Consider the following 24,019-nt stretch of genomic DNA (forward strand, 5'->3'; position numbering starts at 1 on the left):
GTTGGAATCATTTTCCAGGACTATATGTGATTTTCCAGGACATTTTACTTTTTCTCCCAATTTCCAGGTGTTTTCCAGTACTGGAAAACTGGTCAACTGTTTTCCAGGTTTTCCAGGACGCCTGGGAACCCTGTGTGCGGTCCAGGATTCTAGAAATCATCTGTGCATGTGATGGAGGAATGCACAGTGCATGTAGGGGGTGTGGTCTCAATAGCCCTGCAGTAAGCAGTGTGCTATGTGCATGGGATTGAGGAATAGCATAAATATTCAACTGTACCTGCATGAAATCTGGTTGTTTTAGTCAGGATTATGCTAAAATATATTTTATCCAGCTATATTTAAGTTCCCTATTAAGAGCCAACCTTCAATTTGGTAAATACCTGGTTTATTCCCGTGGAAAGTTTTCAACTTGAAAAATTCCTGGAATTTTTCAACCCTTATCAAGGTTCAGATATGTGTAAGTACAGATCAAAACTGATATAATCTTTAAGTATAGCGCAGCAACATTTATTATCTCTATCCACACTTTGACATGTGTTGATACACAGTGTAAAGGCTCTGACTTAAAGTGACCGTCTTGGACCAGACAGGCCTTTTAAACCAAATATCCTAAGTATATATAAGGCAACTTCTGTCATTTGTAGCTAAAATTAGCACGACACACAAACACACCTCAATCCTGTTTACAGCACCCAGAGTAAGGACCATACAAGCTAATTATAAAGGGATTGAAATCTTTATTTAGCCTAATACAGTACAGTGCAACAGTTCACCCTAATCCAGTGTTAACACCTTGAATCCTGGGCTCAACATGACAACATTAGCTTGGTAGCCAGCATAATAACAAAAGCATCCAGATAGGTTTTGTTTTCTTATAAAAGTCGTTGCACCAAAGCACGCAGGGTGAATCGTTTACAGCACACATAATCTATAATTCCACTTCTTGATAAATAAAACTGCAGTAACACGTCACTGAGGGGAGTAAAAAGCTGGATTATGGTGATTGTTGGTGAGTGTGGAATGTGTAACATGTCCTCTTCACCTCAGCCTCTCATCTTGTTTGGTTTTGTGTTGACTGATGTGGAGAAGGTCTTTAAGCATTGTACGATGAAGAGGAGACATTTCCACCATGGCCCGTCCAGTTAGTGTGGATGTGTTTGCCTGGGTCTGACAGTAGTTCATATGTGTGGGCTCCAAAGTAATCCCTCTGAGCCTGAAAACACAAACACATTAATAACTTCTGGAATCTACAAAAAGACAAGATTCAGATGCATTTAACTTCAATTAAACTGATAATCTGTATTCAAAATATTAGTTATTTATCAACCTGCAAATATCTACAAGTATTATTATAATTTGTTTCAGCTCTGGATTCACATGTCAATTAAGTTTCAAAGATTCAAGGAAAAAGGTAAAATAAGACTGATGACTAATAAGCCACAAACACAAACACACACAATATACCATGGGGGAGTTAAGGCGTCTAGATCCAATCACAAACACACACACGAAAGCTCCACCTGGTCTTCTTAATCTGACATGCCTTCAAACTTGCACCATATGCTTAACAGGCTCCACTCTGCAGCATCAACTGTTGTCTTACCTGGAGGAGGTTGGCGGGCAGCATGCCATGTCTGTAGCCGTCGTAGAAGGACAGTGCTGTGGTGAAACACGGCATGGGGATACCGTGCTGGACTCCAGTGCTCACTGTTCTGCGCCATGACTCCTAAACGAAGAGATTGAACGTGTTTAAAGCAGTATGTGTTGATGGAGATGAGGTAATATAGTATTAATATAATGTGTTTAGATGAGGACAAGAACTGAAAGTCTGTATCAAATTAAATATCTGTCTAATCTAATCGTGATAGGATACCTTAATCAAGAACTGCAGGATTATGAAAATTAGGGCCAATATCAAATATTTAAAAAACTATTTAGCCAATTCAGGTAGCCATTATTTTTTGGTGTAATTATTGGTGTCTGTTTTACAAAGGAGCAATAAGGTTTGATGTGAAAGAAAAGCATAAGCTACTGACATCAGTCCATGGCACGTCATTTGCCAGTGGGATGATGTCTGTCAAAAGGGCAAATATGATCAGATTCTGACGTTAAGCAGATACATTAGTGCATCCCAAAATTTCACTGTTATGTCAGTTTGTAAAGCCTCTACCAAAAACAGCTTCTTATATCACTGATGACAGAGTCAACAGACGGTGCTGTAAAATACTGTCTCTGTTAAAGGGGAAATAACTCTTTTTTTGTGTCTTTGTCAATGTGGGTATTGCAAATTGTTCTTTGGCCACTTCCTCCTTCCTCGTACCTGACAGTCCTGCACAGCATCACTGAAGAAAGAGTCCAGCAGCAGGTTCTGCAGCTCAGCATCTCTGTCAAAAGCTTCTTTGATTTTACCCAGGAAGACACTGTTTTGGAGGGCAGAGGGGCAGCGTTACCCAACAGTGAAGATTAAAAACAAGGAAAGATACTGTTCGCACTAAAATACCATGACTGAGCTACACATTGAAGGTCATACTGGATGCTTGATTTAGGTTTATGCAACGTTTGTGCAAGATTACAAAAGTCAGTGCCACAACCAGAATTTCCTCATTCTCCCCTCGCTCTGATTACACATTAAAGGTCATATTGCATCAATCTGTACTTTTTACTCCAGAAATACACTGGACTGGAAAAAATGTATAGCTAATTACATCAGTTATGGCATGCAATTAAAATTGGTGAGCTTCAAAAAACCCTAACAACTGAGCCACATCATCAAAATACACATTTTCCTCTGTCTTTCTCAAGCCTCTATGTTACGCTTTGACCAGTAGTTTTCATCATGAGTGTGAAAGACGAGTGTTGACAGAAAGTTTCACAAGGCAAATTTTGCCATATCAGAACACATGAAGTTGAATGTACCTTCGGATGATGCAGCCTCCTCTCCACATCAGAGCGATCGCTCCATAGTTGAGAGACCAGCCAAACTCTTTGGCTGCCTGTCGCAGCAGCATGAAGCCCTGCGCGTAGGAAATGATCTTGGAGGCATAGAGGGCCTGAACAGAGAGAAATAAGAATTGGTTGCTGGTTGGCAGAATGCTTGAAGACAATGCTGGTAATAACATAACATAATAACCTTCAGGAAACAAGTGTATTACAGGAGTGTTTGATGAAATAACTTTATCAGATTCAGCTCAGTGGACCAAATTAATCTGAAACTGAATGCTGGATTGGGTATGTTGTACCTTTCGGATGTCCTCCAGGAAAACAGCCTTGTCACCGCTGAATTTGACCCCCTGGGGCCCTGAGAGGCTGCGGCTGGCCTCCATTCGCTCATCCTTTAGAGAGGACAGGCATCTGGCAAAGACAGCCTCCCCTGAAAAACAGAGGGAGGGAGGGAGGGAGCAGGAAACAGAGAGAGATCCAAGTTAGCTCTCTGTCCACGTCATATAAAAGAAATATCACACAAAAACACAGAACAGAAAAGAGGAAACCAGCTATTCAAATGTTTATAACCTCTGACAGCAGATGCCTACATAAAAGATACTATGCTACAGAAACACCATGCTAGCATACAGACAATGACTGAGAATCAGCATGACTCAGCAGTTACAATTACACTGTTGTAAGCACTGGTGCATTAGTAAAGAGGCAGGATTGCCCGTATCAATATTCAAACTGATCTTAACACCACTTGTCTTCATGTATTTAGAGATACACAGAAAAACTGTAAAGTAAGCATGACTTGCAAAAAACTTTACAGGTCAGTGATGTAACCCACTGACAGAGGGACTGGCAGACACAGTGATTTTGTGGAAAGGTAATAATTCGACTGTCCCCGTGAGGAATGTGGTCTGTATTGGGGGGAAAGAAATCCAGCCATGAGCACTGTACGGACCTGCCTGCTCCACTCGGACTGGCTCAGCAACTCTTACACAATAAAGCCTTTTGTACTAGTGGTGTCTCTCCATAAAACAACAAGATCTGCTGCATTGATAGGGATAAAGCAAACACGGAAATTCTAAATACAGGAAAAGGAAAAATGGTAGCAGGGATTTCCTGTCATGCCCAAAACTATCTGCTGGATTACACTTGACTAATTTATGATGTACATAATGCACTCTGTGTAGAGGGAAGTCCATGATGTTCAGCTAACATTATGTCACCTCTTTCCCTTGATTATTAATCATGCTTCCTGATCCCAATACTGTCTTTTCTAGTTATGAAACCGTGTGTTATGCATCAGAGCAAAGACCAAAGCTGTGGAGAGGATCACAAATCCCCCTTATGTCACTTGGGATGAGCAGCCCACTGGAAAAGCCTTCAATCTTCTTAGAGGCAACGTATTGATCATGTTCCCTAGAGAGAGCTCACGTTCAACACTGTGTCAGCTAACTGTCACACCTAAACATTAGTCCAACAAACTCTAATCATGTGGCCTACTGCCCCTACATTTCTTAAAGCCATGATGAAATCCCAACAGGTGTGGCATGCCACCTTTTGCCATGTCATCATGATAAACAAACTGAGAGCAGAGAAAAGGAAACCAGATACTTCCTTGTCTAGAGACACTTTTCTTCCTCTTACCGATCAGAGTAACAGGTGTGCCGTACTCCAGGGCTGAGATAGCGGTCCACTTCCCTGTGCCTTTCTGCCCAGCACTGTCTTTGATCTTGGGCAGCAGATGTGTGCCATCAGAGTCCCTGAATTTCAGGATGTTAGCCGTGATCTCAATCAGGAAGGAGTCCAGCTCTGTCTTGTTCCATTTATCAAAAGCCTGAGTGTTTGGAACATGAGGTGAAGAAAATTAATTTAATTAAAAAAAACTAAAATGTCAGCAAAAGTATTCATGGAGATCTCATACTGCAGCTCACCTGAGCCATCTCATCATGGTCCATTCCCAGGACATCCTTCATCAGATGATAGGCCTCACAAATCAGCTGCATGTCGCCGTACTCGATACCGTTATGGACCATTTTTACAAAATGACCTGCACCCTCATCTCCAACCTGCAAACAAATACAGAGGTGAATGATAATAAATGATACAACCAATCAATCAATCAAATCAGTAAGCATCACATCTACAATACAAATAAAGTACCACTCACCCAGTCACAGCAGGGTTCTCCTGTTCCAACCTTTGCAGCAATGCTCTGGAAGATGTCTTTTATGTGTGGCCTTAGAAATAAAGCAACACGTGTTAAAATGTATAAACCTACACTGAAAAAGATGAATGACTCTTCTGAGAAATGTAGAAGAGTCTCTAATACAAGGACTCACCAGGCCTCTTTGTGTCCTCCTGGCATGAGTGAAGGACCATAGCGTGCCCCTTCCTCTCCACCACTGACTCCACTGCCGACGAACAGCAGACCCTTCTCTTTCAGGCTCCTACACCGCCGCTGGAGAGCAGAAACATAAAAGAGCTATGAGAAAGTCCTTGATTAGACAGAAGGATTCACTGCAAAACAGTCCATTCCTGACTTACTGTTGTGTCTCTGTATTCAGAGTTGCCACCATCGATGATGATATCTCCAGCATCAAGAAGAGGAACCTGAGAAAATTACAAGCAGCAGAAAGTCAGTTGGTTTAGATAACTAGGACCAAACTTTCAACAATGGTCTTAATTAAACACAGTTTGGCACAAACTACCCACCAGTTTGTCAATGAAGTCATCCACAGCCTGTCCAGCCTTGACCAGCAGGATGATCCTCCGGGGCTTCTTGAGCTTGGCAACCATGTCCTCGAGAGACTCAGCTCCAATAACCTTGGAGCCCTTTGCCTCGTTCTTCAGGAAGTCGTGCACCTTGGACACGGTGCGGTTATAGGCGCAGACCTTAAAAAAAGGTTTCAAGTGTTAAACAAGTTTTACTGCTTTGAGGAAAAAACATGGACACTAGAGTCATCATCTTACCACAAAGCCATGGTCGTTCATGTTCATGATGAGGTTTTGGCCCATGACAGCCAAACCAATCAGTGCAATGTCTGCTCTGTAAACAAAGAGAAATAATTCCATTTATTGAGGGACTCTAATGGGGATCTGGTAACAGCATGAGCATCAACAGGGACCAAAGTGTCTACAACCATTTTCCTCACACACATTTTTATATCTCATTCAATATATGTAATATATATATATGTAATTCAAACAGTTTCAAAGTTTAACTAGAAGCAATAACCTTTATATTAAATTTGAAGGAAGTGAAAACACGGCTGGAAAAGCCAGACTGACGTGACACAACTTGTCATTTCAAAGCTAATGTTCCCCACGATGGACAGAAACAACGACGACACTTATAACGTTACATTTCCACTCTACATTTTCATGTCACACTGATTTTTACTAAACAAGAAAGCTAACAATGTTGCAACATAACAGATCAAGATAACTATCAGACATTTTCTTACGAAAAGTGAAAAGTGAATAATTATAAAACAACGTGTATCAGCTACAGCATGTCCATTTAAACGAGTACGTAAATAAGTAGAAACGTAATGTAGAACTTACTCAGCCATGGTGCTCAGTGGGTAGAGTAAGCGTGAAGTATCAGTGTTCAAATGACAGTCGAGCTCAGACTACAATCCCCTTCACTTGGATTTCCTTCTCGCTAGTTTTTGTACTTCCTGGTTCCCTGAATAGCGTGACGGAGGCGAGGGGACGCTCACGTACGCCCACGTACGCCCACGTACAATTTCAACCAATCACACGACGTTCAGTAAACAAGCGATGTTATTCGAGAGTTCTGATTGGTTTAGAATACTGAGCAGAGGTAGCAGTGTTACTATTGGCTCTATTGGCTCTCAATCAATGTACGTATGCACACACCCACAAGGGGATGGATTTGCCCTTTACATTGAAATCATTTAAAAGTAATAGAAAGCAAATTCACAAAAACTGTATATTCTACTTCACTGCAGAAATGTTGCTACTTTGACTTTGCACATAAATTCAAAAGATACTACCCAGTCATCTTTAGAATAAAATATTACAATAAAATTAAATGGATATTGTTATAAATATAAGGGGTAGACATTTGTTTGTATATTTTCCCTCTAATAACTTCAGAACCTGTACTTTTTGAAAATAAACTTAAGACTTACCTTTTTAATCAAGCTTTTAATGTGGAGTAATTTATTTTTAGCACTGGACTGCATTATTATTATTATTATTATTATTATTATTATTATTATTATTATTATTATTTTAATCATTATTATTATCTTAATCATTGCTTTGACATTTATTTATCTTATTTAATTACAGTGGTGGACAAAGTACACAGCTTCCATGCTGAAGTCAAAGTATAGATACTCCATGTCAAATATTACTCCAATACAAGTGAAAGTTGTTCAGTCAAATTATTACTTTAGTTAAAGTACTGAAGTACTTCCTTTTAAAAAAATACTTAAGTATTCAAAGTACTTCTTGAAAAATCTCCAAACTTTGTATTTTGTATTAAGTGCAGTCAAGAATATATAGGAGTACATTCTGTTAAATTATGTTTATTTAGAAAACATTCCTTGAAATCTTTTAAAAACTATACCATGGAATAAAAACAGACACTAAGTTACTCCAAGCACAGACAACTTAGTTTTAAATTTTTATCTGGAATAAAACAAATGTTAAGTAACTCAACACTCTTTGCTTTACATTCATGTCTGTGGAGATGGACGGTATACAGGTATGGCTAAACCACTGAGACAAACAGAACTACACAAACACATTTTACTGTCTTAGGGATCAGATTTCAGAAAAGAGAAGGAAATTCATGAGCTGACTTCAAAAGTAGTGAGTAACTAGAGCACTGATAGAAATGTAGTGGAGTAAAAAGTACAATAATCGTTTTCTAAATGTAGTGGAGTAAAAGTAATCAATATCCTCAAAAATAATACTCAGGTAAACTACAGATACTCAAAAAATGTACTTAAGTACAGTACTCAAGTACATTTTCTCTGTTACTGTCCACCACTGTTTAATTATTTATTTATCTATCTATTTCTTGTCTTCATCTGATCTTGTTAAGGCTACCTTCTTTTTAACTTTTCTTTCCACTATTACTTATTTTATTTATTTTACTGTATTGACTTTATTTTACTTTTAAGTATTTTATTTATAATCATGCCTTTTATAATTTTACCATTGCTGTTGTTTTCTGTCTATCTTTTATTCTGTGAAGCACTTTGGGCTGCATGTTTACATATGTATAAAAGAGCTTTATAACTAAAGCTGAGTTGAGAGTTGAGGTGAGTACTACAGCTATGTCTACCATGTTTGCAATTAAGGCTAGATAATGAACCTAACAAAAAAGGCAGATAGCCCTGCTTGAAGTTGTTTTTGGAAGCTAGCTATTGTCAGGTGCTTATTAGGCTGAGCATGTTAGTTTCACTCTCATTACAACAACAATAGGAGAGGCAGCTGATGCGTGTCGCACCCTCTATTGATTGCTACAGTGATAACAACTGGGGCAGAGTTTCACTGAAATCTTGGCTTTAAGAGAGTTTGATACGAATTTGCCAGCAGAACAAGCTCTGATCTGCGAATCTACCTGTGCGGGTCCACTGAGCAAGGCCACTGTCTGACCAGCAGTGTCACCTTTTCAAACGCATCATGTGCTATGAACATATCAAAGTCCTAAATCAGAGCAGAAAAAAACGCTACAATGGCAGAAAACACAACCCTCAAAATCTGTCCTCTCTACAGTTTGCTTCCTTTCCGCAACCTTGCGTCACAGTTGGCCTCTGGAACTGCCAGTCTGCAGTTAACAAAGCAGAATTCATTAACTCTCTGACTAGACTGTCCGACATTCAGGTCCTAGCCCTGACAGAAACTTGGATCCGCCCAGAAAACACTGTAACACCAACTGCCCTTTCAGTCGATGCAATCTTCTCTCATACACCTCGCTCTACGGGCCGAGGAGGTGGTACAGGCATTATCCTACCTGATGACTGGAACTTCAACCAGCTTAAACCAATGAGCAATAACACATCCTTTGAGTACCATGCAATAAAGGTCACTGCACCTATAAAGGCTTACATGGTTGTGGTGTACCGCCCACCAGGGGGACACTTGGACAGCTTCATTGTGGAACTGGACATGCTACTCTCAGACATACCTGATGATGGCTCACCACTGGTAGTTATGGGAGACTTGAACATCCACATGGATAAAGCCCAGGCAACTGATTTCATCTCTCTATTATCCTCCTTTGGCTTAAAACAGATTGCAACGCCTCCAACACACAAAGCTGGCAATACACCGGATCTGATACTGATACGCAACTGCTCCACAGCTGATCTGAGTGTGACTCCTCTTCACCTCTCTGACCATTACTTTATTCAGTTTTCGCTTGGATTACCAGAATCTCAACAATCCACTACTCAGTTCATATCATACCGCAGAAACATTCGGTCACTTGACCCAACTAAGCTGTCTGATGAGGTCTCAGCGGCTATGGCTTCATGTAACGAGTCCTTCACACTCTCTACTAATGAAGCTACAGACACATTCTGCTCCTTACTGAACTCCTCTCTGGACAAACTCTGCCCACTGGTGTCCAAGCCTGCCCGAAACACTCCACCCTGTCCCTGGCTCACGGAGGTGATCAGAGAGCAAAGGGCAGGGCTAAGAGCGGCTGAGAGAAAGTGGCGTAAATCCAAACAACCCACTGACTTGACAGACTATCAGCAAAAACTCTCCTTATTCACCTCTGCTTTAAAATCTGCTAAGAAGGCGTTTTATTATGCAAAAATATGTGCTGCCACCGATGCACGCAAACTCTTCTCCGCTTTTACTTCTCTGCTTTCTCCCTCAAACCCACAACCCTCCACTATGTTGACCCCGGACATGTTTGCCTCATACTTTACTGACAAGGTTGCTACCATCAGTAACAAATTCTCTGAGCCTGACCAACTCAGCTCTCGGCCACCAGCTAGTGATTCCTCACTCAGCTCATTCTCTCCACTGAGTGAGAGCGAAGTCACCAGGCTTCTGCTTGCCGCTAAACCCACAACCTGTCCGCTTGATCCGTTACCCTCACATCTCCTGCAGGTGATTGAGCCCACAATCAGCCCGGCAGTAACAAACATCATTAACTCCTCTCTGTCCACTGGTGTTTTCCCTACTACATTCAAGCAAGCGAGGGTCAGACCATTGCTCAAAAAACCCACTCTCAACCCAGCCCAGGTTGAAAATGACAGGCCAGTCTCACTTCTTCCATTCCTTTCAAAAATACTGGAGCGCACAGTCTTCAACCAGGTTCAAGTCCTACCTCACAGGGAGATCTTTTAGAGTATCATGGAGAGGAGAAGTGTCCAATATGGATGGTTTATCAACAGGGGTACCTCAAGGGTCAGTGCTTGGTCCCCTCCTGTTCTCAATTTACACCACATCACTTGGTGCAGTGATCCGCTCCCATGGCTTTTCCTATCACTGCTATGCAGATGATACACAGCTTTTCCTATCTTTCCCACCTGACGACACAACTGTCTCAGCTCGGATCTCAGCCTGCCTTGCTGACATTTCTAAATGGATGAGGGAACATCACCTACAGCTCAACCTGTCCAAGACTGAGCTTATTATCATTCCAGCCAGTCCCACTATGGACCCACAGATCAATATCCAGTTTGGATCACAAAACCTCATGCCCACTAAGTTCCCCCGAAATCTGGGTGTCATGATCGATGACCAGCTAACCTTCAAGGTTAATGTTGCCTCGATTGCTCGGTCCTGCCGTTTTTCCCTCTATAACATCAAGAGGATTAGACCTTACCTGACAGAACACGCAACACAGCTCCTGGTTCAAGCTCATGTAATGTCACGCATTGACTACTGCAACTCTCTACTGGCAGGCCTCCCTGCATTCACAGTTAAACCTCTGCAAATGATCCAGAACGCAGCAGCACGTCTGGTCTTCAACCAGCCTAAGACAGCTCATGTCACTCCCCTGCTCATCTCACTACACTGGCTTCCAGTTGCAGCTCGCATCAGATACAAAACTATAATCATGACTTACAAAGCAGTAACCAAAACTGCTCCAGTTTACCTGGAACCCCTCATCCAGGTCTACTGCCCTTCTAGCCCGCTACGCTCAGCCTCTGAAAAGCGCCTAGTGCTTCCAGCACACAAGGCCTCAAAATCACTAGCTCGACTCTTCTCTTCGGTTGCCCCTAAATGGTGGAATGAATTGGCCAACTCCATTCGATCTGCAGAGTCCCTCTCTACTTTCAAAAGACAGCTAAAGACCCAGCTCTTTAGGAAGCACTATGCACTTAGCTAGACTGTTCTCCACTGTTGTCCCCAGTGGCAGATCATGTCTTCCAGCTACGATTGACTCGCACTGTCCTGCTCTACTCTGGGAATCTGTGTTCAGCTCTTGAGTGACCCAGCACTTGGTACTTTGGTCATTATTGTGGTGAGGTTAATTGTTGATGATGATAATGGAAGGTCTTAAATTGGTTGGTTGCTTCATTGTAGATGTTCCTTATTTCGGAAAAAAAAAAAAAAGAAATTCCTTACTTATTTTTGTGCATTGCCTTTACACTGCTTGGCAGTACCTGCACCCAAATTGACTTGAAGCACTTTGTTACTCTTACTGATCTTGTTTCCTCTTGTCTAGATCTTTGCTTGTGTTGTTCTTGTTCTCATATGTACGTCCTTTGGATAAAAGCGTCTGCTAAATGACATTGTAACATTGTAACATTGTAACAAAAATCAAGGGGCTCCAAATGAAAACCTCATAGATTGATACATTTCAACTCTTTGTGTTCATTAAATTATATATTGCTGAGAAACAAGTGCTGCAAAAGTTTGACAAGGTCTTGAGGTGGGTCTTGTTGTATCACCTGATTTTTGAGACTGCTGTTCAAGAGGGTTCGTGTGTCAAATTTTAGCTTGAGGGGTGAATTCCTGCATACTTTAGTTCCACAAACCTGGGGCCAGTGGTGGGAGAATCAGGAGGCTCATTTGATCCTGTGAAACTGAGCAGATGAATCTATCTAACCATGACTATAGATTATAATGTTCCTGAAAAAATACCCAAACTGTTTTTGAGTGCTCATGTCTGTCTGTAAGGTTTTATATAGCATAAAAAGCAACAAAGGCACACAACTAAGTACATTTCCCAATAAAAGTTCACTATTTCCATGCAGATTAAAATGTGTTCTTTCCTTTTCACAGCTAAGAAAGCACAACCTTTTATTCCACATTAATACAGGAAATCTGTGGCAGGTAAAAAAAAAAAGAAATACTGCTACACTAAACCGGTTTAAGACCAGGAAATCTTCACACGAATGGCAAGCAGTAAGGAGGAAGTGGTGCTATATGGGAAGATTCCAGATCCAGGCATTTCAATAATTCTAGCCATATTTCTTCTGTGTTGTTGAAAGTCAAAGAATGCACAAGTTTTTGATATGGACGCCTAGATTTCATCGGAAAAGAGTTGAAATTTAGGACACAGGACGATGTTTTTTCCCAGAAAATAAATATTACCTTAAGGTTTTGAATAGAAAAGTTCTCGTACTATATACTTAAATCAATATTCATATAATTTGACTTGAAAAAATAAAAACGTCAGATATACAGTCATGATTCAAATCTATGGACTATTTAAAAATGTAATAATGAACATAAAGCTGGAATTTTAAAATTTAACAAATACAACTTTATATAGTGTTAAACTGAGATTATTTTCTAACCCAAACTTTTTTATGATTGACATTTTTGTGTCAAAAGCTTAAGATTCTAAACTTACAAATCAATATTTTTTTATTTAAAACTATCAGGTACTTGGTCAAAACTATAACTGTGGTAACTTTTGTGAATTGTTTGTTTTATTCTTAAATTCTTGGCAGATATAACAGGAAGCTGTGACATGTGAAATCATGTCAAGACTGGAGTCAAACTGTCCCCAAAGGAGCAGACAAACAGGCGGCACTTGTTCTGCTAATGCACAGTTTGCACTTTTATTGTTTCCTCATTCACTAAACAGTTCAATGGTGCAAGATTACCATACACAGAATTAGGATATCTGCATGACACATCTATGCTATACAGCGAATGGATTATAATTATTACAAATACAGTAAACATATTTACATTTTAATTCAAGCTCCATACAACACAGATATTTACAAAATAAGTATGAAAATGAAACCAGTCTGACAAATAATGTACAGTGTTTGATGTCATGGTCTGTCTTTTTCTGTAGCTGAACAAATCCAAAGGGAGTTAACTGATATTAACTGTCAGAGGGAAAGATGGGAAATATCATGGCTAGTTTTGTTTGAAAGGCATCAACGGAAAAAAAAAGTGTTGAGGTGAAGAAAGACACCAGCACAACAACAGTATACTGTCATTTTAGATGTCACTAGCTACTTCATATTCTATTCCCTGATATTAGAAAAAATGTTAAAACCACCTTTTTTTTGTTGTAAGTGGCTGTGTAGCATGAGCCGTGAGTAAATAATGTCAAATTAAAAGCAGACTTTCATTCAAACCACGTTCTAATCAAGAGGAAACACTTTTGTAACTCACCTCCCCTGAAAAGATGCAGCAGGTTACATTTAAATTCTCTTTTGGAAATGATGGAAAAACACACATCGTCATTTTACATTCAACGCTCTCCCAGTTCAGACAGGAAGAGGCTGCCACACCGTCATTTGGTTCATTCTGAGTAGAACAACTAAACCGCACAGACTTTATTTGATCAGTTAGTTGAACCTTTTATTGATATGTGCAAAGAGCTGCAAACTAATATATACATTGCAAACAATAAATACACAATCCAAAATAATAGACCTCTGCAAATCAGTCACTGAAGAGAAAATGTTTGCTCTGGCAGGGACCTTCATGTCCGTACGTTTCTAACATATGCTGAGTACACTGAAGTTCATGTGAGCACTTTGCACTTTGAGCCTTGATCAGTGCATAGCTATATTTTCAATCAATATTTTCTTTCTCGTTTGTGTTTCTTTAAACAGAAAACATTTCCTCAGAAACAATTTTACACAACTCAGTTTCTGTGACCAGCAGGTTGGCCGACCTGAGGGCACAAACTTTACAATTTCAATTACACTGACCTCTGAGGAGAATGTTTCTTTGTTCTTATATTGGCCTTTATAAAAATATGTCTCAAATAATTTCACTTTCACTTGTAACAGACAGGCAACCTCTGTTTCTACACATTTAACCCTTTCGTATAATACAGCGGGCGGGCTCACTGCTGGTTGGTTGGCCAGAGTTTTTCTCGCCCGTCTGGACTCATAACATTTGTACAATCTGTAGAAACAGAGGCACCAAAAATATTCAATATTCACCAGGAGCCAAATGCAGCAGCTGTGGTGCAAATATACAGAGCAAATATTTTCATAAACAATGCCAGGAATAAAACCTTTGAGTATATGTCATCCCTTTAATATCTCTTTGTTTTTTCTTTCTAGTAAACCTTTTTGACAAAAAGCTATCCAGTGTAGCCTTGATATGTGCTCTTATCAGTGATCCCGATACTCAAAAATAACCCTGGATTCAACACATGTTATGATCTGCCCTTGTCTTGCTATAGATATGTGTTAATGTGCAAAATAAGATTTAACATCAATAAAGTTGGTTACAAATGAAGTAATAAATGCCCTCTGTTACATTTCATATAAAACTTCACTATGGAATGGTTAAAGCATAATAGAAAAAATAATCAAGTGTTAATAGTTAAAAAATAAAGTCAACCCACTGAGAGTTAGATGAGAAAATGAACACATGGTAACCTGCGCTGCTGCAGAACAAGAAGTACTTCACTGAGTGAGTCTTGGGTTAGACTGTCGTCGTCCGTCCTGCAGGCTGAGTGCTAGTAGCTTCATCAGTACCTACTGGCATCAAGGCTAACGCATCTCAAACAACTTCATTCTCAATCCTACTTCATCCTCAACAGGTTCTGTTTAGTCTTCTGTGTCACACACATACACACACGTGAGGCTTAAACTAACTTTTAGCAAATGTTGAGACACTTTTCAGGTCCGAGCCTCAACATGATAGTTTAAGAAAAAACTGCTAAAAGCAAGAGGAGCTGAGAGGAATGTCTTAGATGAGCGATAACTACAACACTGATCCCAGAGCAGGCTGTATGTACAAATTATGTCCATCTCCCTTTTCCTCCTCTACTGGAAACCCTGTCTATTTTTAGTTCAAGGACAGGGGCGACGATCTTCTCCTGCAGGAACAATCTGCTGTCATGTTTTCGATTCTGTGATATGAAATCATCTTTCTGCATGATCAGTAAGCATGTATTTATGTTTTTTTTGTAAGTAATCACTCACTGACTAACGGGACTCTCAGGGCTGGGAGTTGGTGTATTTACATGGGCTGAGGAGTGGGATCTAGATATCACATCATGGATGAAAGTTGAGAATCCAGTGCTGCCCTCATGTCTGGCTGAGTTGGGGCTTAGACATTTTTTTTCAACTTGATAATTTCTTTCGAAAGGCTTTTTAAGAAGCAGTAGAGGCGAGCTATAGGCAGCGGCCTAATGCATATCTAATGAAGAGAAGAAACGCCTATGAATTCATTAGCAGCACTAGATCTTTAAGTAGCCTTTCTAGCAGAACGTTAACAGATATGTAGTAAGAGATATTTCTTTGTTGTCCCTTCATGGTTTCAACTAGTTTCTTTGATCTTTTAAGAAGACACCTTGTCTACTCCTGAGGACTGCTGCAGTTATCATGCGGGCATACAAAAGAAAAAAAAAAGATAAAAATAAAATATTTTCTGGACACAGATAACACTGATAGAGACATTTTTGTACAGATGATTGGCAAACTGAAATTAGTGGCCAGAAAGAACTGTTTCTGAAGAATCGTGCACACACAAGTAGACTATTACAACATGCTACTAGTTAGGGGAGTTAGGGAATGACAACAAAGCGGAACAAAATTAGACCCAACATCGTCATAAAAACAAAAACACTAAAAGCTGAGGAGGAGAGGGGTAGAGAGGAGGAAAGCTAAGTTGTCAGAGGTTTGTTGGAGGGAGGAAAGGGGAGGCATATTCCTCTGGAACAGAAACTTTTAGTCGCATGAAAGGAGACTTAAGCCACAAGTCTACTTACAAGAGAAAACCGTCAAGAATCACAAAGATTAATAAGTGTTAACACTCGGTATGTTCAAAGGCTTCCAGAAACAATAGAAGCTGTGTTTTTTTCTGTGTGTCCGGCAACTCGCTCAGTTCTTCAACATGCCGGTGCGCCTCCTTGCCAGCTTCGATCTGTGGGGACAGGATTTCATTGGATGGGATGAAGTGGCGGTTTGTGAAGAAGATTTGATTACTTTATGTTGATAGTGTTATGAGGAATGCATGTATACCTTATCGTTCCTGCCAGCAGAGGGTTAAAGGCGTACAGCCAGTCGTTCATGTCTTTCTCATTGTTGGCCTGCAGGAGGATTCCCCGATGTTTTGTGCACACAGCAAACGTGTTGGGAGTCTGAAAGAAAGCATCAAATATTTACACTTTTTTTAACAGACAAGGTGCATACACAAGCTTTGCAGTCCTTGAATAGGAAAGTCAGGATTTTAAGTTATTGTTCTTGCTGTTATTTTCCAGACTGCTGAGAGAAGCTTTCAGAATAAGCACTCAACACGTACTCTACATTTAATGGATTAACCTAAGACAGGGCTGTCACTTAAAAACATGAACATGGTAAATGAATGTTCTCTCTACCTTGAGCATGGCCTGCTGGTCTTCACTGTATTCCACCTGTGCTGTGGAGAGGTTGAGGACGCCTCGCTCCACTGGGTCCTTGTCACTGTTGTAGATGAAGACGTAGGGCCGGCGCACAACCACAAAGTGCTTCACCCACGAGTTGGAGCGTGGCTCCATGAAGCTCAGGAAACCTTTCTTAGATACAACAGATCTGAAAAGAAACCAAAAAAACAAACTAATCTGTTACAAATCTCCTTTCATTGAGGGGAATGCTTGTTTTTCTGTGAAAGGAAATAAGATCCACTTCCAGTTTAAAGTAGCAAGGTCCAACAGTTTCAATCAAATCAAATAAATTCCTCTTTGATGAAAATACAGGATTTTGTCTGGGCTGTAAGACGCATCTCACAATGACTTATTTTTTTTGCATGGCTACACATAAAAAAGTTTGAGATAAAAAAAAAGAAAAGAAAAAGCCAACATGTCAGCACTTACCCTGGCCTCATTTCTTCAATATCAGGCACCAAGTTAAGGAACTCGTTCTTTCCAGCTCGTGCCAGGTAGGAAGTCTCCAGACTGGGAACCATCGGGAAGTTTTCATAGTCTGAGCAGGAGGGACTGGAGGCACGGGAGCTGTTCTCTGGGGTCCTGAGGAGCAAAGTGCACAAAGTTAGCATGAGGGTGATAACCAGCCAGTTATTTAATTCTCCAAAATGAATCATAGTGTGAGTATGAAAGACATTGATAGATGTTGAGGCAAGATATATGAATGAAGTTTTATTTACTTCTGGTCCATGGAACTACAGCGAGAGTCAGCAAGAGAAGGACAGGTGGAGGAGGGGGTGAGGGTGGCGCTGCTGAAGCTGGTCACTGATGGATCACGTCCCATTGGTGAGATGTCGGACAGCTGGACAAAAAAGGGCAAAAAATATTTGTTTAACCTTTTTTTGTGTTAAGGCAAATTCACTAAGAGGGAAAATACTGATGTTAATATTATAAGCAACTATTAGAAAGTACTGAAAGTAGATTTGCAACCTATTTAAAACACAATATGATGAAAGTATGATGTGACTTAAATACTTTTTGTATGATAACTCACCTTGCAGTCACTGATACTGTTGACCACCTGGTTGTATTCACTGTTGTAGGTGTGTGTCATGAGGCGCAGGCACTGCAAGAGAATAAACAGGAGACTGTTATGCTCGCACAGGAGGAGGATAAGCACCTGCTACCAGATGATGACACTGCAGCAGAAAGTGAATCATCACAGAGAAAATCGCCATATGACTACATTTTTCTCACCTTTGTAGCCAGCTCCTTCTCACGATCCACCAGGCTCTCGATGTCGGCGGAGTCATAGCCGCTGCTCTCGCTGGGGGTGATGGCACTTTCAAAGGTGGTGCTGGAGATCTGTGAGGAGATGGAGGTTGAAGTGGACAGGCTGCCTGTACTCATACTTGGAGACAACAGCTCGCTCAGGGACTTGGTGGTGGGAGCTGTTCCCACCGGAGCGGCCTCTCCCAGCTTCTCCCTCAGCAGGAGGAGGTGACGGGTCTTCTCCACCTAGATGAATGACACAGGCAAGTCAAGTTACCAATGTCAGAGGAAACTTTCTATGATTTTATTGAAACACATTTTATGTGGCAGGTCAATATGATGTTATTTGCACCCACCTCATGAAGCTGCTCCATTTTCTCCAGCTCCCATTGGTGCTCCAGGATGAGACTGTCTCCTCTGGGCCTCCAGCCGGCCAGGTTCTCCTCTCCACGCACATAAGCCACAGATGTGTCAAGGATCTTCCTCCTCCTTCTCTGCATCCCTGCTCAGAACAGAAAGACTTGTTTGAACAAAGCACCTTGATTTCAAACATATTTTCAGCGTTGTAGGTTTTAAGTCAGCTCACCTGGGCTTCCAGTGTCCGACATCTTGCACAAGCTCAGCTCATAGATGCCTGTGACTCGATTGCTGTAATGAAACAGAGGAGATCTGTTAAAGTGAACTATATGGATTGGTTTCATTCAACCATGCTTATTTCTGGTGACATAAGTATTTTTACCAGTCTGGGGTTTTGGAGTATCCGCTCCCAAAGAGGTTCCTCAGGGATCGAGGAGGAGAGATCTTTGCGTCTCGGGAGTAGAACACCATGCAGATGTCTTTGGTAATAATAGCAGGCTGGATGCAGTGGTCCAGCTGTGAAGAAGAGACACAGAGAAGTTAGCTGTGTTTAAATCCAGGAAGGTAAAAAGCACTGCTCAACACAGAGGAGCAGCGACTGACCTCTAGATATGCTGACAGGGTCATGTAGATTTTCTCTCCGTATGGAGTGACTCGGTTTAGTAGGAGGGAGTTGTGCAGAGAGCTGTCCCACACCGCCTCAAAGCGGTAGAAAGTCCTGAAGAGAAAAAGAAACTTCAGTTTTTACATTATCCTCTGTGAAGTCAAAATCTACTGAGTGTGTTAGCTCTAGGAAAGATGCAACTCTGTTATCTAGAACAGATTAGGCAGTGAACGCTGTGCAGTGATTGAAGTGGCCCTTCTACTTATCCTTAGTCGTTACAAAATGTGAGAGAACATACTGAGGTGCGAGCAATATCGTGATCAGGAGCCGCAGTAATTAACCAGAGTGTAAGAAAAGTGCAGAGTGCACACAGCTGTGTATGTGTGTGTGTGTGTGTGTGTGTGTGTGTGTGTGTTTTACATTAGGTACAGAATCAACTGATGGAAAGAAAAACACAGGGCTTATAGGTTCTGTCATGTTGAAGCTGTTATGGAAATAAAACACCTGAAGGCATCAGTGTACAGTTAAACAAACTAAAAGGAGAACATACATTGATTATTGTACAGTACACTGTGTTCTTTGTCAGAGTGCCTGTTTTCTAGAAAAAACTGTTGTGCATCTCTGAGGTTACGTTGTTCCTGTCTTTGGCACCAGAGGGCGCTCTTACCCACACACTGAGAGCTAAAACTGTTTGTGCCTCACTTGGTTGTTGTTGTTGTTGAATAAAGGCTCATACAGTGAACAGCAAAGAGGAGAGCATGTTGTGAAGTCTGAGTGCCACAGAGCATGAAACAAACTACAGGAGAGGAAGTTGCATTTGCATGTTAGATTGCCTTTACTCGTACTTGACTGATTCCAAATCAAATTTATTTTTCGGACATTAAATATTGATTGAAATAAAGGCAGACCTAATGCAACATGCAGACCAGAAACAAACTGTGGAGAACTTATTTCTACTGATCTACAGGACTAAAGAGACGCATAAAGGTCTTTCACAGAAGGAGCCTTATGTTCTCAGGCCACTGGTACCTATCAATATCCTTATCAATAGAAAGCCTGAGCACAAGCAAGAGTCCAGCAGCAGCGGGAGGAAAAAAGAGAGTGCAAGACAAAAAAAAGAAGAGAAGCACAGAGAGTCAGGCAATGGAGACAATGGAGCAAATTAGCAGGAGAAAGAACAGCAGAGATAAATGAAAATGGTCATGCAATGATTCCACCATGTCTCCAGCGAATATACACGAGAGAGCACAGACACAGATACTGCCAGATGCTGTTTTTAAACTGTATGAATGAACAGAAATTAACTGACTGGTGGCATTCACTGATTTGCTTTATTCAGAAAAAGTGAATGGAATAGAAGCAAACATCAATGACACCATTTAGTTCCAATAGCATGTATACCTTCAGTCTGCTGAACATGTGCTGTAAAATTAAGCATTACTGTATTCAAGATATTCAAAGGCTGAAGTGTGTGTGCACTTCAGGTACCTGTTGGAGTTATGGGATGATTTAATGTTCTTGGCTGAAATGATGTTCAAGGAGAGGACAGCGTCTGCAGCGCTGTCGTCCACTTCGGTCTTGTTTCTGATACGACCTGTGGAGACACCAAACAGACAAATGCATCAACGTCATGCCTTCTGGGCAGCTGAAATGACTTATTTTTGAAAGAATACAAATATAGTTTGGCAGCATCACAGCCGGTTTGTCCATTAACAGCCAACAAGCTCACTTTCTTATGAGCCCTTCTGGGTATCAGTAGCTTTACGTCTACATCTGTGAAATGTAATTATTTCGCCCATCAGCACCAGCTTCAGTATAAACTGCTTTAAGAGAGGCGAGAGACAGACACAACTCACAAGCTGTGTAAGACATATTTACAGTGTTGCCTCACGAGCCTCCTTTGAGACAAAAAGGTGTTGTATCGTACCGCCACAGTGTCCACTGAGACTGTCTCGTGAATGATGAAACAATCATGTGGCAACTGCTTGTTTGCTTTTTTACTGTAAAACTGCAGTGTTTTGTGTGTCTGTAATCCCTGCTGAGGGGAGACTGCTCACCCACGACCAGCTCTCGGACGTCCTTCCAGTGGAGCTCACTCCCTTTCTCATGGATAAGAGTCACTGTGATCCTCCGCTGGATTCCCTGCAGCAGAAATGACAGGCGCTTAGGATCAGAGCAGTTTTAAGTGGAGCAAAATTAAGCCTCTTTAAGTTATTTTTAAAGAAAACATTATTTACTGGTTTACAAAAATAAAAATGTGACGCCCCACTTCTGGTTTTTGGTTAACATGGCCCAATCTGATTTCGAAACTGGATGTTAGGAGGCATGATAAGTAGGATAGATCTCCTGTACCTGGTGCAGTAGGTAGGTGCCATGGCAGGGGAGTCCTCCACTGTGATCCACTACAGCTGGGATGTACCTATAGACAGAGGGGTGTCATATTTAGCCCAACACTCCACATAACACATCACATGCAGTTATTTCTTTATATTTGATGAATGCATTAGAGCTCCATCATCAAAGTAAAACCTCTCATGAAGTTTAAAAGTCTTACTCTCTTCATGCTCATATCTTTCTGTAAGTAGAACCTTTAGGTCCACAAACTCTCTGACTGTCTGTATACTGAGGCTAACAATGATCACATTAACTGTTATTATTTTATGCATTTCTTGATCTTCCCCTTTATACTTCCTTAACCTTTTATCTTGTACTCTACGCTTTAAAAATTGCACTTCAATTTAATTTCCTGTAACATGCTGAAACTGTCGCAAGTTGAAAGTATTGTTCTTTGTTGCGCTCACTTAGCATCACAAAGAACTTTGAAATGAATTCAAGATGGTGTTGCTGTCTGTTCTATTAAAATTCTACATGAAGAATGAGAACAAAGGGTTGAGAACTTTATATTTGCTGCTGTATGATATCACAGTTTGCGTTTGTTGACACTCACTCTCCGGTTGGCTCCAGCTCGCTGATCTCGAACCACACCAGCAGGTCGTACTTACTGACGCACTGACCCAGGTTGGACTTGGTGATGGTGTTTAACTTGGTGGCTGGAACTGACACACACACACACACATAGACATAGATGTATTAATTTCAGAGGGAATGGATGAGAAAAAGATTCACAATATAAATGTGATTCATAAAAGGATGCTGGTGATGGGACGTGCGGACATCAAGCCCCCAGTCTGCATGTATAATATAATATATGAAATACATAATATAATGTTAAATATGGAGGCAACTCATTTAAATAATCTGGACACAGAAAGAATACAATACAACACATCATATCATATTCAAACCCAATAGGAGTACACACTGAGACGCCATGAGGGGCTAAATCACAGATTACACCACTACTGACAGCTCCCTGCTGTCTGGCACGTCAGGATTATATTCCTGATGAAACAAGCTAATCTCTGAGGCACACGGCTCCGTTCATTTGTATTCAACGTGGCTGAAATGAACATTATTCCATATGAAATGTACTGTAATGGGACTGCGGCTGAACCTGTGAAAGCTAAAGCCTCTGGATTCTGATTCAGGCAGTGAATGCTGTGTCAGTGATCTCCTATGATTATGATAAATACTCGTTTTATTATTTGGCTTAGGATTCAACTCACGCAGCAGCTTTACCTGGAGGTGTCAGCGCGGGCCACTTTGTAAGCGACAGGGGAGGGATGGACCGAGCTGACTGGACCTAAATAAAGCTGCAGCGAAGTGCAGCACACCAACCACTGCAGAGCTCTATCCTGCTACAGTCTGCGGTCACAGCACAACAGGAGCAAAGCACAGCACTAGTCTAATCACTAAACAACAAACAACAAGCATCTAATGCCTGCTTTGTGAGCTACAACAGGGTCTGCTGTACCAACCGTGGTGCCTGGGCACAATATAGACAGGGTCACTGGGCATTGGGAGGAACGGGAAGTGAGAGAGCCGATCAGCCTCATCCTCCAGACTGGCGACAGCGGAGGACGCTAGGGCATTGGCGTGCTCAGACAGCGTGTCTAGCACTTTGCCGTTCACATAGCCACTCATAAGGTAACGGACCAACTCTATCTTACGGGTATGGTCTGAGGTTTTTGAATTGTGACATTGTTCAAACGAGGAGAAGGATTGTAGGGGTCGTGTGAAACAGGGAGATGTGGAAGAGGGAGGACATGGTTGGGTAAGAGGATTATGGATGGTGGGAGACGATTAAACAAGAGACAAAAAATCCAAAGAAGGCAAGAAACAACAGAAAAATGGAGGGTAAATGAGGCATGCTGATGTAACTGGAATAAAATGAAGAAATCTGATGAAATGAAGGTGAAAGGTGCAGAACACACTGCATTGTTGTACACTGTGTGCTGTGATGACATTTAAATCCTTACCTGGTCTAGACAGGGGCATGGGGATAGGATAGTATTTCCTTGATGGTGTTGGAGGACTGTTAAAATAAGAGAGAGCATTAACTTAAAATACTGACATCAATGAAAAATTCAACCATGAACTATCTGCTATGCCAAATATGACTAAGTATAAGTTGAATGTTGGTTCAAGTTATAAGCGATCTCATTCAAGTAATATCTTTAGACACACCTGATCAGGTCCTGGCCATGAAGATGCAGTGGGTGCTGCTGGTAGTGGCCGAACACTTCAAACACGATGGGCTTGGTCTTGATGTACTCAATGAAAGACTCTGTGACCTCAACTGATATCTGTGCCAGCAGTGAAAAAAGGGGGTTGTCAAAACAAGTTAACATGAAGTTGTAAACATTTCTGTGAAGGTTCTCAGTCATCCAGGTCATGGTAATCCAAAGCTTGATCCGAAACGGATCAAGCTTTGGATGAAGTTGTAAAAGTACATCTTGTGAGTGTTTGTGTGCACTCACGTTCTGAACATGGTAAAAGCCCAGAGGAGCTCCTTTGCCAGCATTCTTCAGAGGCTCAGTGGAGAAGGCCTCGTCGTGACGATGCAGGAAACTAAGAAAATGACGGATGTTATTATTAGTGTGTTTCTTTTTTTTTTTTTCTCAATTTTCTTTTTATTTAAGTTCAAGATAGATTTATACAGCACA

At 41.1% G+C, this 24,019-nt stretch overlaps 2 protein-coding genes across 3 annotated transcripts in view; both read right to left on the minus strand.

Moving 5' to 3' along the window:
* Positions 1–717: 717 nt before the first annotated feature.
* pgd (phosphogluconate dehydrogenase) lies at positions 718–6,638 on the minus strand. The gene is made up of 13 exons (XM_034695292.1): positions 6,502–6,638; positions 5,908–5,983; positions 5,650–5,829; positions 5,482–5,547; positions 5,277–5,395; positions 5,105–5,174; positions 4,869–5,003; positions 4,582–4,771; positions 3,240–3,370; positions 2,917–3,050; positions 2,321–2,420; positions 1,604–1,726; positions 718–1,213 (listed from the first exon to the last, which is right to left on the minus strand). Exons 1-13 carry the CDS (start codon positions 6,507–6,509, stop codon positions 1,094–1,096), a joined length of 1,452 nt encoding a protein of 483 aa, XP_034551183.1. The 5' UTR covers positions 6,510–6,638; the 3' UTR covers positions 718–1,093.
* A 6,287-nt stretch (positions 6,639–12,925) lies between these two features.
* The window catches only part of kif1b (kinesin family member 1B), a 62,505-nt gene continuing 51,411 nt past the window's right edge, over positions 12,926–24,019 (minus strand). For both annotated transcript variants that reach the window (XM_034695289.1, XM_034695290.1), the window contains 18 exons: positions 23,834–23,924; positions 23,541–23,659; positions 23,333–23,388; positions 21,901–22,009; positions 21,306–21,372; positions 21,011–21,095; positions 20,442–20,547; positions 18,953–19,067; positions 18,732–18,865; positions 18,579–18,640; positions 18,349–18,494; positions 17,978–18,238; positions 17,775–17,846; positions 17,461–17,582; positions 17,171–17,323; positions 16,697–16,889; positions 16,341–16,459; positions 12,926–16,242 (listed from right to left, as the gene is read on the minus strand). In XM_034695289.1, the coding sequence (XP_034551180.1) occupies positions 16,200–16,242; positions 16,341–16,459; positions 16,697–16,889; positions 17,171–17,323; positions 17,461–17,582; positions 17,775–17,846; positions 17,978–18,238; positions 18,349–18,494; positions 18,579–18,640; positions 18,732–18,865; positions 18,953–19,067; positions 20,442–20,547; positions 21,011–21,095; positions 21,306–21,372; positions 21,901–22,009; positions 23,333–23,388; positions 23,541–23,659; positions 23,834–23,924 (2,053 nt within the window). In that variant the 3' untranslated portion in view covers positions 12,926–16,199. The remainder of the gene's footprint in view (positions 16,243–16,340; positions 16,460–16,696; positions 16,890–17,170; positions 17,324–17,460; positions 17,583–17,774; positions 17,847–17,977; positions 18,239–18,348; positions 18,495–18,578; positions 18,641–18,731; positions 18,866–18,952; positions 19,068–20,441; positions 20,548–21,010; positions 21,096–21,305; positions 21,373–21,900; positions 22,010–23,332; positions 23,389–23,540; positions 23,660–23,833; positions 23,925–24,019) is intronic.

This window comes from Notolabrus celidotus, chromosome 11 (genome assembly GCF_009762535.1).
Source record: "Notolabrus celidotus isolate fNotCel1 chromosome 11, fNotCel1.pri, whole genome shotgun sequence".
Classification (NCBI taxonomy): domain Eukaryota; kingdom Metazoa; phylum Chordata; class Actinopteri; order Labriformes; family Labridae; genus Notolabrus; species Notolabrus celidotus.

Excerpts from the sequence above, each read along its gene's own strand:
- pgd (XM_034695292.1), bottom strand. Across the intron at positions 5,175-5,276 it reads GGAGGACACAAAGAGGCCTG|GCCACACATAAAAGACATCT; the intron begins GTGAGTCCTTGT and ends TTTATTTCTAAG. Across the intron at positions 2,421-2,916 it reads GGAGGCTGCATCATCCGAAG|TGTCTTCCTGGGTAAAATCA; the intron begins GTACATTCAACT and ends CCTCCAAAACAG.